Here is a 14,597-nt window from a genome sequence, read left to right on the forward strand (position 1 = left end):
CTTTTCTGTTCCAAAGGTCCTGTGTGTATTTGTGGATGGTTGAGTCAGGGAGGGTGCTTGGTCTGAGCTTGTATGTGTGATTTTGAAATCAAGGAGAGTAAGGAATGTCAAGGCAAAAAAAAATATTAATTTGTGCCCCAAACAACATTTTTTTTATTTGTCCTAGGAAAAAGAAACAGTAGTAGGAAGACTTGGTATATGTAAAATGCCTTCTCAGAAAGTGGAGGAATAAAATATGAGATGCAAAAGGTACAGTCATAACTCAGTTTAATTTGTTACAGACTTTTACTCTTAAACCAAAATTAATGTGACTCCTATTAATATTAAAGTAAAAATCATTTTACATGTTATTTTATGCAGAATAAAAGTAATTTCACTCACAAATAGCCGTGATAAACAATATGGTATAATAATTCAAATGCAAATAACATATAATCAGTCAGTCAGTCACCTTTGACACCTGCTCCTAGGATCTCCCACCAGGGGATGGCCATGGCAGAAGAGTTTCCATCTTTCTCTATCTAGACACTCCCTCCTTACCTGCTCAAAAGTTCCTATAATAATATAGATTATATAGTATATGTAAATAATATAGTGCTGAAAACACAAAGATCGCACTAGAGCACAAATGTTCGTGGGCATCAGCATGCATGTGCTACCTTTGTGAGTGTACAACAAACTGAAGGCGGTGTCGCATTAGGCGTTGTCCTCCGACCGTTGGAGCTAGGAGCAACTGTGGTTGCCCGTACGCCCAATCGGGTGCGAGTTGTTGGTTTGAGTAAACCCTCCTGTCCTCCCTTTTTGAAGCCATGTTCATACCTACAAACACTTCTTCCTTTCATTTAACTGTAGCAACAAGTTCATAACGAGTACCAGCACCACAAGCCACAACAGCCCTTACTTTTGCAAATGGCGCAATGTGGATACAGGGCATCTGGTTTGTTTATGTTGTGGATACAGCCAACTGACCTTGGTTGTGTGTGATGCCCACCTAGAAAAGTTGGAGTTGTTGGCTGGGCCTACAGCCAATGCAGTTAGAGGAAAAAGGCCCAGTTTGACACCAGCCTGAGACTCCATTCCTGTTGTTTTCAGCTCTGAGCGTCACGGCGAAAAAAAGGAACCCACACAGTCTTCTTCGACTTGTTCAAATAGGATGCTCGTACACCAAGTCACCGCTCGTAAACCAAGGCAATTTTTTGTGAATATTTTTGCTCGTAAATCAAAACACTCAAAAGTAAGGCACTCGTTAACCGAGGTGTTACTGTACTCACTGCTCCTCATACTAGAGAGGAGACCAGGTGGTTTTGGGTATCATGAATTCTAGACTACTTGGTGGATATGGTGCTCAGCTAGTGACAGAGGATGCAAGCTCAATCCCAGCTCTCAGCAACTCCTCAGTGAGGAGTAGCTAGAGGGTATTAATTCATGCCACAATAACTGGATTGGTATTGGGTCATGAACATACAAGTGATACAACCTCATACTTCTTTTTTTTTATAGTTACAAAAATGGCTCTGCAAGGGTGGCAAACTATAGATATGAACAAGCCATTGCAGTTGATTTATGTAAGTAATAATGGGTCTTCACCTGTGTATTATGATGGACGGAGGCTGGTTTACTGAGGGAATTAAGTAAGACAAGATTTAGTTCACAAACTCCAGTAGCTAGTTTAGATGGAAGGTGATAAACTATCAATCAGTCAATCAAGACTCATTACAACCCTTGTTCAATCTTTTTGTGTGTGAAATTAGAAAGGCTATAAGCAGAGCTGCAACCAGTTCTGTTTAGACTAAAATCTCGGTGGTATTACAACTAAAGAGGCTATATTATATTCCTCAATGAAGATGGAGGAGGAGAAGGAGATCTTTAAAGCAGAGCTGAGCAGTGGAAGAAGATGAAATGATAATTTGAAGAGAATTTTGAGAGTTTTGAAGAAGAAAATGAGAGGTGAAGAGGAGGGAGATGGTGAGGAGAGTGACTGAGAGAGTTTTGAAACCTGAAGAGAGGGAAGGGAGAAAGAAAAGAGAAGAGAGAATGTGATCATGGTTAATGTAAGGTGAGATGATGCAAATGGAGGGGAGATGGAGACAAAGGACAAGTGAGTGTGTGAGTATGAGTAAGGACAAGCTTGGGGAGGGGTGGTGGAACTGGGGATAGAACTAAGATAGAGATAGATAAAGAAAGGAGGAGAGATAGAAATAGACCAGTGGGATTAGACAGGGATGTACTGCCTCAACTACACTGTTTGATGTTTACCTAAAATAATTCAGGAGCTAGAGGAGCTAGAATGTGGGTACAAAGATGAGGCATTCAGGATTACCTACTCTTCTTTGCATGCACATGATTGGCAAATAAAATAGTGTAGGGGGGCAGGATAGAAGATGGAATGAAGAGAATAGCTGAAACTATCAATCAATCATATCATACAAGAGGAGGTATACAACAACAACCAAGCCTCAGAAGTGTTATTCAGATGCAGGACAAACAACATGCAACTAAAAGACAGAAACAGACACCCAAGAGGAAACCAAGTGTGACATGTGTGTGAAAAAGCAGACCTGCGACACTTTCTGCTCTGGTGCCCCATATGCAGAGGAAAGAATAAAAGAAGGCCACTTTGGTTTTCCATTAGCGTTACTGATACATTGAACTCACGCCTCAAGAGTTTTGTAACAGCCCCAACAGTCGCCACATTTAAAGCACGGTATGACAAACACATTGGACCAGCTTAATTGCACTGGCTGATAGGTATGTCATAAGAGGTGGGGGACATTACAAGGATTCTCTGCTATATGTTCATAGGTAAGTATATGGCCTTGTACTCTTTGACTTGGTTTACTCACCTGGTTTACCTGCTGGCTGGTTTTAATGTTTATTTTAAGACAACCTCTATAAATTTTAAACTAAGTCACCCTCTTATTGTATCCCACCACCTAGTCCTGTGCGATGGGTGTTATAACAGACAAATACCCAGTTATGTACATTTCCTTGGGTATAGGCAAGATTACCATTTAAGAGAAGTAAGGTTGCTGTGTAAGGGGGTTAAGGTTTGTGTCCGATGGGGGCCAGATTAGTATCATAAGGGAGGTTATCATTTGAACGGTGTTAGGTTACCATTCATAGGATGGGTGGGGGCAAGGTTACCATTCAGTATTATCTAGGTAATTATAAAGAGGGTTGGATATCCCTTGCGGGAGTAACTATTCAGAATTACAGTGACACTTTTCTGATAGACTGTAACATTCTAATCAAAATTAATTAATATTCATTCTTATGCCTGCCAGAGAGAATGTAGACCCTGCTTGCATCCAGCCTAGGACATGATGGACCAAAAATTTTCAATGCACTGCCCAAGGAAATAAGAGAAATAACAAGATGCTCAGTAGACGCGTTCTAAGGAAACCATGATATATTCATGACAGCAGTTCCAGATGAACCATTAGTCCCGGGCTACACTGTGAACAGCCAGGCAGCACCAAACTCAATACCAGACCAAGTGACCCTCACCAATAGGGACTCCAGGACCAGAAATAGCAATGGATCACCACGAGTGAGAGGCATAGGTCTCTAGACAACTCTAAAGTTAGTAAACAAAGGATCTTGAATATGTACATTACTGTTCTACAATTGTGTGCTTTAGTCTTTTTTAGGTCAGGAGATAACATTTGGTAATTGTGGCTCAGTGGATGCATGGACGCAATAATATTACTTATTATTTCTGGATGGTACATTTTTGGTGTGTGTCAAGCAATGGGTGGGTGTCATGAGGGGAGTATTTCCTTTTCTTGAAGCACTTGTGAAATTTATCTATTTGGGAGAATAAATCTTTTTCCCCAACAATGCACTTTATATTCTGTCCAAGGCCCCTGAGACAAGAGGTGGACACTCTAGTGTCAGACCAAAGGAACAACACAGCTAAAGGCCTTTGGAGTCATTCTTCCTATCTCTGGTCATTACAGTGGTGTTTTTTACTCCTAATTTTACAGAAATTTTTATTACTCCAGTTAACTTATTTATCAGGTACAAATTGCAGTTCACAAACCAGTGTATTTTGGCTGAGTAAAGTAAGTGCAAAATCTCAGTAAGAATTTTTAAGTTTGTTGAGTTTCCTTAAACATTAAGTACATTTTAGAATTTACCTTTTATACCATCCCTTCCAGACATGGCCTTCTACATAATGCCTCTGCAGGGAGACAGCCAGCTACACACCCTCATGGATGACACCAGAACAAGACTGATGTACCTGTGTGAGGTATGAGTCCTTTGTTAGGGCACAGAGGTTACCTGTATGCATCAGTCCATGTAATATCTCCCAGAGTCATTTTGGTTGCTTCTCAACAGACCCTTCTCTATTGAATTTTAGTTTGGCAAAGTACTTATATGTAAAATTTACTGACAATAATGTAGGAAATTATATATAAATGCTCATTTCCAATTTGTTCCTCTTCTTACATAAAAATATGCTTAAGGTTATTATACTGAAAAAAATGTAAATAATTGTTTTACTTCTATGGATGTTTTGCTAAGGAAATCCAGCCTCTTCTTAAGAAACATAAATGATGGCATGTTACTCAGGAGTGTTCAGCCACAGGATTATACAGAAACACTCACTGTTTTTTGCTGAAACATTTTTTTCTTTTTAAAAGCAGTCTTCAACAGTAGAATTATGAGAGAATTTTCAAAGGTGTTAGTTTAACCTCAATTTTTATTTAATATTTAATAATGTTCAACACGGTTCAGAGTTAATGTTCAAATGTTTTCTCTCCCTTACCTCCCTCTATGCTTCCATGTATACATAAAATCATTCCTAAATATGTACTTGAATTCAGCCACTTCCTCCATCTTTTCTTCCTCCAACTAGATCTTACACTGTTGTGCTCTGCCCTATCTATCTGGTTTTGCAAAATCAATGATCTGTTCTTTTGCCCTTTTAAATACTATTATCTTACTCTTGCCACCATTTACTCATGTGGGTGGTACAGAAATATGTACAAACATGATTTAGAGCAAACTTATCAGCATTAAAACTTTTGAAATCTTCCAGCTGTGGCAGCGCTGGGGTGATGCTGAAAAAATTCAAAGACTTTTTCCTGATAACCCCGAGCTGGCATACAGATCTGACTCTCTCATAGAGGGAACAAAGAGGGATACGGAGTCGTATTTCATTCTGAAGTTAGTGAACTCTTGTTATTGTTTCACACACTGAAAACACCACCATGGGATTCTTGCATGAATTGTTGTTCTGTTGACTGGTCTGTACTCTAAGATTGGAAATGCTGTGAAATGTTTTGGGAGGGGCAATATCCAGTTTCTTTCTTGTGAATACGGAAGTGAGGCAGGGCTGCATCCTTGCCACATCACTTTTCAACAATTGCATGGAGTGAGTATTAGGCAGAGTTGTGGACAAAAGTTCCTGCAGTATTTGTCAACTGAAACAGCTTTTGTCTTGCAGATTGGCTGCCCTCAGTGATAGAAAATTGGAAGCTTTCATCACAGAGGCAGAAGCTAACTTTTTTGAGCATCGACTGAAATGTGGCGGCCCCCTCACCATCAAGACAGCTATAGCCGAGACTGTGAGCCACTTGGCCACTGCTTTAAAAACCTGGAGGATGACAGGAGATCAAAGGAAATCTATGACACAAATAAACAAGATTTTGAAGAATTTGATGGTGAATGGGATGGTGGAATGCTCAGGCAGAGAGCAGTGCTGGCATTCTATTGAAGGTATGAATGTCTTGAGATTTCTTTTTATTGTAAACATAGAATCTGTACTTCCTTTTGTATCCCTGTACCTACTTCATGCAAACTTGGATGATCAGTGGCATAAGTGAATAATATTAATGCAGAGAGCTGGGCCATCATTCCATAATGGGTATGTATGTGCCGTTGTAGTGTAGGTTCTAGCATGCCTAACTATGAATATGCAGGCCTAGGTGTGAATCCTGGCATGGGCAGTTGGTATGCAACCCATCCAGCTATTCATCCTCCCTTTTGGGTTGGTTGATAAATGAGTACCTGGGGAAGGTAAATGTGGTAACCTGGATGTCACGCTTACCCTGTGTCCCGGGGTAATTGATTCTCACCAACCACAGGCTCAAGGGGCAATAAGACACAAATTAGCACTGAGGTAACACACAGCTGTAGCATTTTCTCCCAACCTCTTACCCTTTATGTTTGTATATTGACCTCATTTTTAGTCAACAGAGGATTTACACTTCCATCTATATTTCTGTATCATGAAAATGAATTCCAAAAGACAGATTAACTGAAAGATGGTGCTATTTATTTTGTTCCTTCCATGATTCACTTAATGATGTGGCCCTTTCTTACCCCGGCTGTAATAAATTAAGAAAGGCCAAATATGGGATTCACATCATGAAATAGATATAGAGTTGTCTTGGAAATAGGCTAACACGACTCATAATTCTAAATGTATGTATAATTTATCAGAAAAAAATCAATAAGGGGTAACTTTAAAAATAACATTAGTATGAGTTTCATCAGCAGCAGCAAATTAAATTACCCCATAACCAGGTTTGGGAGTGGAAATGTCCTACGACAAAATCACAATACCGATCAAATGGGTTTCATATTACTATTCAATACTTTTCTCCCCGTAACAGTTTATTTCACCTTTGTGCTTCCGCTGGTGAGGACTCGTGAGGTGGTGCTGCGTCTGGGGATGGCTGAGGTGGAGTGCCATCAGGTAAAAAGGATAATAACAATACAAATGATGATAATGTTTAATTTAATGGTTCACTGGCCATGGAGTTATACATACCCACTTACTTTAGCAGTGCCCCATTTTCCCTCTGCAGCAATGAGTGAATATATCCATCAGTGAAATAGTGGAGTGTATATGTCTGTCATGAACATTGTGGGGTGAATATATCCAACAATAAAATAGTGTCTTGGTTTACAGTTATTTTACTCACGAAAACTTACAGGTTGTCATCTTGCTGCGCTGTCTCTTTGAGGAGCTGTCAGCATTAGTGGATAAACAGCTGGTCTCGAGCAAGGCAGTGGAGGCAGCCCATGAGGACGAGAGGCTGTCCCAGGTCATGACAAGGCTACAGCTCTTGTTCAGGAGGACTTGGCTTGGAGGCACCCCACGACCCTCCAGATCCCTGAAGCACCAAGAAGTTGAAGCACAAAGTAAATATTTTCCTCTATGCATGAAGAATCTGTTCAGGAAGCTTCACCAAACAAATAGACTGAGACACCCTGAGAGGTTCAGGCTCACCCTCTTCCTGAAGGATATTGGATTGCCTCTGGAGGAAAATATTGCATTCTGGGAAAAGTATTACAGCAAATGTTCTGCGGGTGCCTGTGAGCACACTTGGGGGGCGCGGGAGAAGCGATATATCTACAGCATACGTCACATATATGGACTTGAGGGTGCCAGGTACAATCGCCCCTCACACAGCTGCTCCACACTACAGGTATGGCTCAGTAACCATTGCTAATTAGAAATAACCCCCTAGATAACATTTCCTGATGATTTTTTTACTGTAGAGGAGGCAGACCAAGGGGTAAAGAAGGAGTTTAGAAAATGGCTATAATATGCATCTCATGGATAAAGTAAGAAAATTTCAGAAATGAATGATCAAATTTAGCTCCTGGGGCAGCTTGATGCTTCTTATTTGATAAAGAAAGAAATACTGAAAAAGAAACTGCAATGTGAAAAAAAAATATTAGTGTTATTTTTTGTTGCTTCTACAGAGCATCCAGCCAAGCCTCCAAGACATGGGCGGGTGCCCTTTCAGCGGCTGTGACATCAAGGAAATGTTACCTCAATTGGTCCCTCTGCTGGGACATAATAAGAACATCCTTGAGGTCATAGGCAAGGAAATAAGGACAAACAGACCCATGGCAGCCTGTCAGACCTTGATGGCATATACAAAATATACCACAGGCTCTAAAAGATCCCTCAGTGAACCCTGTGATATTGAAGACATAATGGATGCGATGCCAAAGTGCTTAACTATGAAACCACTGCAATATTACATGGAGACTAGAAATATAAAGGAAAGTTTAGAGCATACGCTATAGCTACACACGGCCTCAGTACTCATCACCATTTCATTGGTCCTTAAAGCCTTGGTGATTCCCTGCATTTCCATATTACATCCTGGAGTAATATTTGTTGTGCTGCATTCACCACCACCAACAGCTTTCCTCTCGGAGTTGTCGCCTATACATGAACCAGTGCTGTTTTTGACCAGGCTTGACGAGGCTCCCTGTGCCCTGCAGTGCCTGACGAATGCGTGCCCCCTGCTGCCCTGAGCACATCACCCCACCTAGAGTTCCTCTGAGGCATAGTGTAAAAGGGGTGACCTGCCATTTATATAATTTTGAGCGAATCTTGTTTTAAAGTAGCCCCCAGACTACACACTTTGCACCAACTGAGTTCGATGGAAACATCATGCAACTTTAGGCCTATGAATCACTCACTTTAAGGTCACTTTTTCCTTAACTTGCTTCACCACATAATGCAGCAAGATTTCAGTTTCCAGATGCCACTAAAAACAGGATACTTCCTAAATTAGTTTGGTCGCCCTTTTTACATGAAATGACTCATATAGCACCTGCTGTACCCACTGGCTGATAACCCTGGGCCTGTATTCTCAAACTGCTCACACAAAATGCATTTCCAAAGGCCACAAAGTAGATTAGTCGGGTTCTCATGAGTGTTTTCCACATTCATAGTGCAGCACTCTTGTCAGACCATTACTAGGCTGACAATACTACCCATGAAAGTATCCACAACTTCTGCAAAGGCCTTAACAAATGTGAGTGTGTGAGCCCTTAAATGTATAAAAATGTGGACCCAAGAGAAGTAAGCCACTTCCCTGCCTACTGATATTACACCTGCAGGATTTCTCTTTCTCACACACACTAAACTTTTTATCTGCGTGGGCGGAAATCACAAGAAGGCTCAAAAGTAGCTGCAGTTCTTCATGTTTTTTGAGGAATTTGACTCTTGTATTCACATTCTTGTGATATACCAGTGGGCTAGATATTGCTAAATGCTTCCTATTCTTATGATACACCATAGTACAAAACGCTGAATGCTCAAACTATATGTTATGATGTGAGGTTGTTGTATTGAGTTTTCTTGAGGATTGTATGATTGTATTTTCTTGAGGATTGTATGACTGAATTTTCTTGAGGATTGTATGACTGAATTTTCCTGAGGATTGTATGATTGAATTTTCTTGAGGACTGTGGCATGGTTGATATTCCTACCTTGTGATATACTGCTAGTACAAATGTGTAAATGCTCAACCTGTATGTTCAGTGTGAGATTGTATGCACTGAATGAGTTGTATGTCCTCTGATTTAGTGTTTGTCCTGTTAACAGAGAATAGTTTTTTTCACTATTCATTTATATTCTAGTCAATAGTTTAGGTTGGTTAGGTTGCATGGCGTGTCCGTTTGTTTAGTGGTAGTTGCTGTGTGAAGAAGATACTGTCTCATGTTCTGTTCTTATTATCTGCTCAGTAGTTATAAATAGTATATAAGCTTTTAGGATTTCTTATAATATCTAAAGCCAAGAATGAGAGGTTTTATTACGGTACTTAATTGTTTTGTGTCTATGAAATGTTTTATTTTTTAACTTATTTTATCTTGTTGTACATCTCGCGTAGTATTTTGATTTTACCGCTCGCGACTTTTTCGGTATTGAGTAACTAAATAATGTAAAGTATATCAATAAAAAATAATATCACAGCTTAGGGACAATTGAGCGTAATAAGCAATGTCTTTGGACATTTGATAGCTAAGTAAAGTGAAAAATATTAAAGTAAAATAAATAAGTGTGTTTCCTTACACTATAGACTCCTCCCTGACTTGGCTGTGGAGGGAAGATTTGGAAACAATGAAGGAGGAAAGACTTTTAAGCTTTTGTTCACTGGGAAATACGGACACACACAGAGCCAAGCAACTTTATAACGAACGGTGAGTAGTTAAGAATTGAAATACAGCCGTACATAAGGCATCAAAGGAAAATAAAACTCAAACCCAAGCAGAGCCCCTTCGATAAACAGACATGGGTATAAAAATAATAGTAAAATAAGAATAAAAAAGGAGGGGAACAGAAACAAATAACAAAAGAAAAAAGACATTCGTTGAAGGCTAAAAGGAGGTCAAGGCTAGAACTAATCAAGAAAAGCAAGGGAAATCAAAAGGCCTCGATCACTCCTTTCCCCCAATCCAACCCTATACATACAGCCTATAGCTCCCTCCCCTCTGTCCCCAAATCCCAGCCTACTCTCCCTCCCCCCTTCCCCTCAATCCCGTCATACCCTCTCCCTTCCCCCGTCCCCCAATCCCACCCAGTGCACAATCCACGCCATCACCCCAACCCTGTATCCCTTTGTATCCTCTTCCTCTCCCCTTTCCCTCCATCAGAGTCACCAAATTGGGCAGACCATGCACCCCCTGTAGGCTCGATTTTGGAGTAAGCTTGGATAAATTTTGCGCTGTTTGGAGTTACGTTGCGTTATTTTCAAGTTAATTTTCGGTTATAGTTTCGTTGTTTTGGATATATTTCGGTTATATATACTTTTTATTATTATTTTGGTGTTATGTGGTGTTGTTTCGAATTTATTTTGCGCCCACGAAGAAAGGTTATCAAACATCTTTTAGTTTGGCCGAATATATATAAGTAACAGATGAATGAATGAATGGATGAATAAGTAAGTAAAATCAATAGTAATAACTGTCCGATAAGAAGAGCATTATGGGTGATTGCTGGATGCTATTGGGTGTGTGTGGATGGTGGATGAATTTAAAGGTATAACGTGTGAGTAAAAAGAGTAGGAATATAATAAAGAAGCTAAGCGTTGTGTGTGTGTGTGTGTGTGTGTGTGTACGTGACATTCTCCGGTAACTGTGGCTGAGGAGAAAGATTGACTGGATGGAGTGTGTTAGGCTTAAGGTTTGCGTGGAATAAATCGATAAACTCTGTGTGTGTGTGTGTGTGTGTGTGTGTGTGTGTGTTACGTAGCCTATCTAGCTGTTTTCTATTAACTCCTTTTTTCCTCATTTATGGTATTCCCTCAACACACTAATTGGCGTTCATTAGTTACATCGATTTTTTAATTGATGTAGTTTTCCCCAAGTTCTTTTTTCTCATCATAATACGAAAGGAAGGTTGTAATACGCTTCTCCTACTTCAGCTTTTATTCCGAGTCACCCAACAAACAGGGTCATAAAAATTAGTCCATCAAGCACACACATTAAATTTTGACGAGGCTTTCCTATGAGTTTGGGCATTTGCAGAGGTAGTTTTATGATCCTTCTGGTAGTCTGTCTGACCTTTCTCTTGTGCCATGAACCTTCAAAAACACTTATTAGAACGCGATAATAAGAACGTACGTAGTCTGCAAGAGGGTGATTGTTGGATGCTATTGGGTGTGTGTGGATGATGGATGAAAGGTAACGTGGGTAAAAAGAGTAAGCTAGTTTGGAAATTTTTAATAGTTGATGCGAGAGGTGGAAGCGTCTGAGGATACGGATACACACATAAACAGTCAGTCGCTGCCTCGTGTTCTGCAAGATAGACAACCATTCGTTCTTCTGCTGTAATAAGAGTTAACTATCACGTCAATAACTGTTTCAAGCCATAAGAGGAAGAGTAGAAACTTGTAATTCTACCTGTCTTCGATTTGAGCTTCGTCTGCCGTGTCCTGCGTGATGGAGTGTGTGGCAGTGACAAGGTAAGTAATGAATGGCCTTTATTATCATTATTACCATTGTTATCAAGTATCGTTACTATCATTCTTAAGTATTGAGGTTATTGTTATCAGTGTTCGTTGGTTAGTTACTAGAAGTTAGATAGGTGGGTAAGCAGGTAGTCAAATAGTTGGTTAAATAACTAGTCAAACAGCTAGTTAAAGTTAGCTGGTTAGATAGTTAATAGTTAGTGGATCATTCTTTTTTTCAATATTTTGTGTTTTTATCATTTTTTACTGTTATGTGTCGATCTTGGTGGTCTGTTTTTATAATTTACTTTTTTTGTAATATCCTTTTTCTGGTGTCTTAAATATGTCTTTTCCCTTTTTTTTATTTTATATCATCCATTTTGTGGTGTTCTGTGTTGGCCTCTTTGTCCCCACAGATTCACTCATAATTTGGTTGATGTTGATGTTACGGGCGAAAAGTTGATGATGTGTGTATATTTTGTTTTACTATAATTTATTAATTAATTTATTTATTTAGCTAATTGTTTTTTATTAGTTTTATTTGTTTATTTTATTTTATTTCTTGGCGTTTTTTCTTTTCTTTTTCTTTTTCTTTTTCCTTTCCTTTTTTTCTTATTCTATACTATAATTTTGATGCTGCTCTTTTACTTGCTGTTGGTTTTCTTTTCGATGTTTTGTTTTTCTTGTTAATATCATCCTTTCTTGGTGTTCTTTGTTGGTCTGGGTAAGCCTCTTTCCTCCCAGAAGAGACCCACCCATAATTTTGACGATGTTGATGTTAGGGTCTAAAGGTGGATGATTCGTGTGTGTCTTATGCTTTTCTCGATGTTATTTTCGAAACTATCCTTTTTTTTCGGTGTTTTATTTTATATCATCTTTTTTTGTCCTGTTTTAATTTCATGTTATTCTTTTCTTGTGTTCGTTTTTATTATCCCTTTTTTGTTGATTCCCGTGGTGGATTGTCTACGACGCCTATAACGAGTCCCACCTCCCCGGTTGGTCGGTTAGTTGTTTGGTTGGTTGGTTTGAATTCGGAGTTTTCCTTCTCCTAGGAAGATTGCCTACCACGGCTAACGATCCCCTCCTGCCCGGGTTTGTGATCGGAGTTTGCTCTCCTTGGTGAACTGCCTCGCGGCTAACGATCTCCACCTCCCCGGGTTTGTGATCAGAGTTGTCCTTCTCCTAGGTGAACTGCTCACGCTAACGACCTCCACCTGGCCGGGTTTGTAATCGGAGTTTGCTCTCCTAGGTGAACTGCTCACGCTAACGACCTCCACCTGGCCGGGTTTGTAATCGGAGTTTGCTCTCCTAGGTGAACTGCTCACGCTAACGACCTCCACCTGCCCGGATTTGTAATCGGAGTTTGCTCTCCTAGGTGAACTGCTCACGCTAACGACCTCCACCTGCCCGTGTTTGTTATTCGGAGTTGTCCCTCTCCTAGGTGAACTGCCTCCCACGGCTAACGAACCCCACCTGCCCGTGTTTGTTATTCGGAGTTGTCCCTCTCCTAGGTGAACTGCCTCCCACGGCTAACGAACCCCACCTGCCCGTGTTTGTTATTCGGAGTTGTCCCTCTCCTAGGTGAATTGCCTCCCACAGCTAACGAGCCCCACCTGCCCGGGTTTGTTGTTCAGAGTTTGCTCTCCTAGGTGAATTGCTTACCATGGCTAACGATCTCCACCTCCCCGGGTTTGTGATCAGAGTTGTCCTTCTCCTAGGTGAACTGCTTACGCTAACGATCTCCACCTGGCCGGGTTTGTAATCGGAGTTTGCTCTCCTAGGTGAACTGCTCACGCTAACGATCTCCACCTGGCCGGGTTTGTTATCGGAGTTTGCTCTCCTAGGTGAATTGCTCACGCTAACGACCTCCACCTGGCCGGGTTTGTAATCGGAGTTTGCTCTCCTAGGTGAACTGCTCACGCTAACGACCTCCACCTGGCCGGGTTTGTAATCGGAGTTTGCTCTCCTAGGTGAACTGCTCACGCTAACGACCTCCACCTGGCCGGGTTTGTAATCGGAGTTTGCTCTCCTAGGTGAACTGCTCACGCTAACGACCTCCACCTGGCCGGGTTTGTAATCAGAGTTTCCTCTCCTAGGTGAATTGCTCACGCTAACGACCTCCACCTGCCCGAGTTTGTAATCGGAGTTTGCTCTCCTAGGTGGACTGCCTACCACGGCTAACGAGGCCCACCTGCCCGGGTTCGTTGTTCGGAGTTTGCTCTCCTAGGTGGACTGCCTACCACGGCTAACGAGCCCCACCTACCCGGTTAGATCTCCGGCACCTCCGCGGACGCCCCGGGGGACACCAAAACGTCCTTCGGGGAGCCCTCCAGTATCGCCACCCTTGCCAGGGAGACCTTGGGCTCGCTGGCGCTCCGACTCGAGGAGAGCGGATGCAAGAACTCGCTTCTTAAAACTACCAGACTGGATTATGAAATTAATAAAAAACAATGCTGTGGATGCGCTGCTCACTGCGTTTATCGTTTCTGGGATGGAAAGTCTAAGGGCCTCGGGAACGCACACAGAGCATCCCAAAACTTCTTCCGTTTCCTTCTTTCTTTCTTACTTCCCATATTTCTTTTTTATAACATGTTCCTTGTCTTTAATCGTCTGTTTTATTATTCAGATATTTATTATTTCCCTCTTATTAAATATATAATTGAGAGCGTGGAAAATGTCCGGAGGGGGAAACGTCCAGGAGGGAATATTATTATGTTCATAGGGGACTTTGTCAAGGGGGAAGACGTGCGGTGAGGTAAAGGTCCAGGGAGGAATATGTCTGGCACCCACTATTACTACTACTACTACTACTACTACTATACTACTGCTATTACTACGCTACTACTACTACTATTACTACTACTACTACTACTACTATTGTTTGGCACT

The 14,597-nt window shown here is 41.0% G+C and overlaps 1 protein-coding gene and 1 long non-coding RNA gene across 6 annotated transcripts; one reads left to right on the forward strand and one right to left on the reverse strand.

The window, feature by feature from the left end:
* The first annotated feature begins 2,605 nt into the window (after positions 1 to 2,605).
* LOC127006737 (DNA primase large subunit-like) lies at positions 2,606 to 9,818 on the forward strand. 5 transcript variants are annotated; one of them, XM_050877016.1, is made up of 8 exons: positions 2,606 to 2,704; positions 3,285 to 3,582; positions 4,161 to 4,252; positions 5,045 to 5,172; positions 5,453 to 5,724; positions 6,624 to 6,706; positions 6,948 to 7,442; positions 7,723 to 9,818. In XM_050877016.1, the coding sequence occupies exons 3-8, from the start codon at positions 4,163 to 4,165 to the stop codon at positions 8,050 to 8,052; spliced, it is 1,398 nt and encodes a 465-aa protein (XP_050732973.1). In that variant the 5' UTR covers positions 2,606 to 2,704; positions 3,285 to 3,582; positions 4,161 to 4,162; the 3' UTR covers positions 8,053 to 9,818. The 5 variants fall into 5 exon arrangements, with proteins under 5 accessions (XP_050732973.1, XP_050732971.1, XP_050732972.1 ...); XM_050877014.1 differs by having other exon boundaries at positions 2,612 to 2,802; XM_050877015.1 differs by having other exon boundaries at positions 2,612 to 2,748.
* A 2,382-nt stretch (positions 9,819 to 12,200) lies between these two features.
* On the reverse strand, positions 12,201 to 13,689 carry LOC127006738 (uncharacterized). The gene is made up of 2 exons (XR_007759718.1): positions 13,575 to 13,689; positions 12,201 to 13,448 (listed from the first exon to the last, which is right to left on the reverse strand). It is a non-coding gene; the product is annotated as an uncharacterized LOC127006738 (long non-coding RNA).
* Between the last annotated feature and the right edge of the window lie 908 nt (positions 13,690 to 14,597).

Source organism: Eriocheir sinensis, chromosome 33 (genome assembly GCF_024679095.1).
Source record: "Eriocheir sinensis breed Jianghai 21 chromosome 33, ASM2467909v1, whole genome shotgun sequence".
Classification (NCBI taxonomy): domain Eukaryota; kingdom Metazoa; phylum Arthropoda; class Malacostraca; order Decapoda; family Varunidae; genus Eriocheir; species Eriocheir sinensis.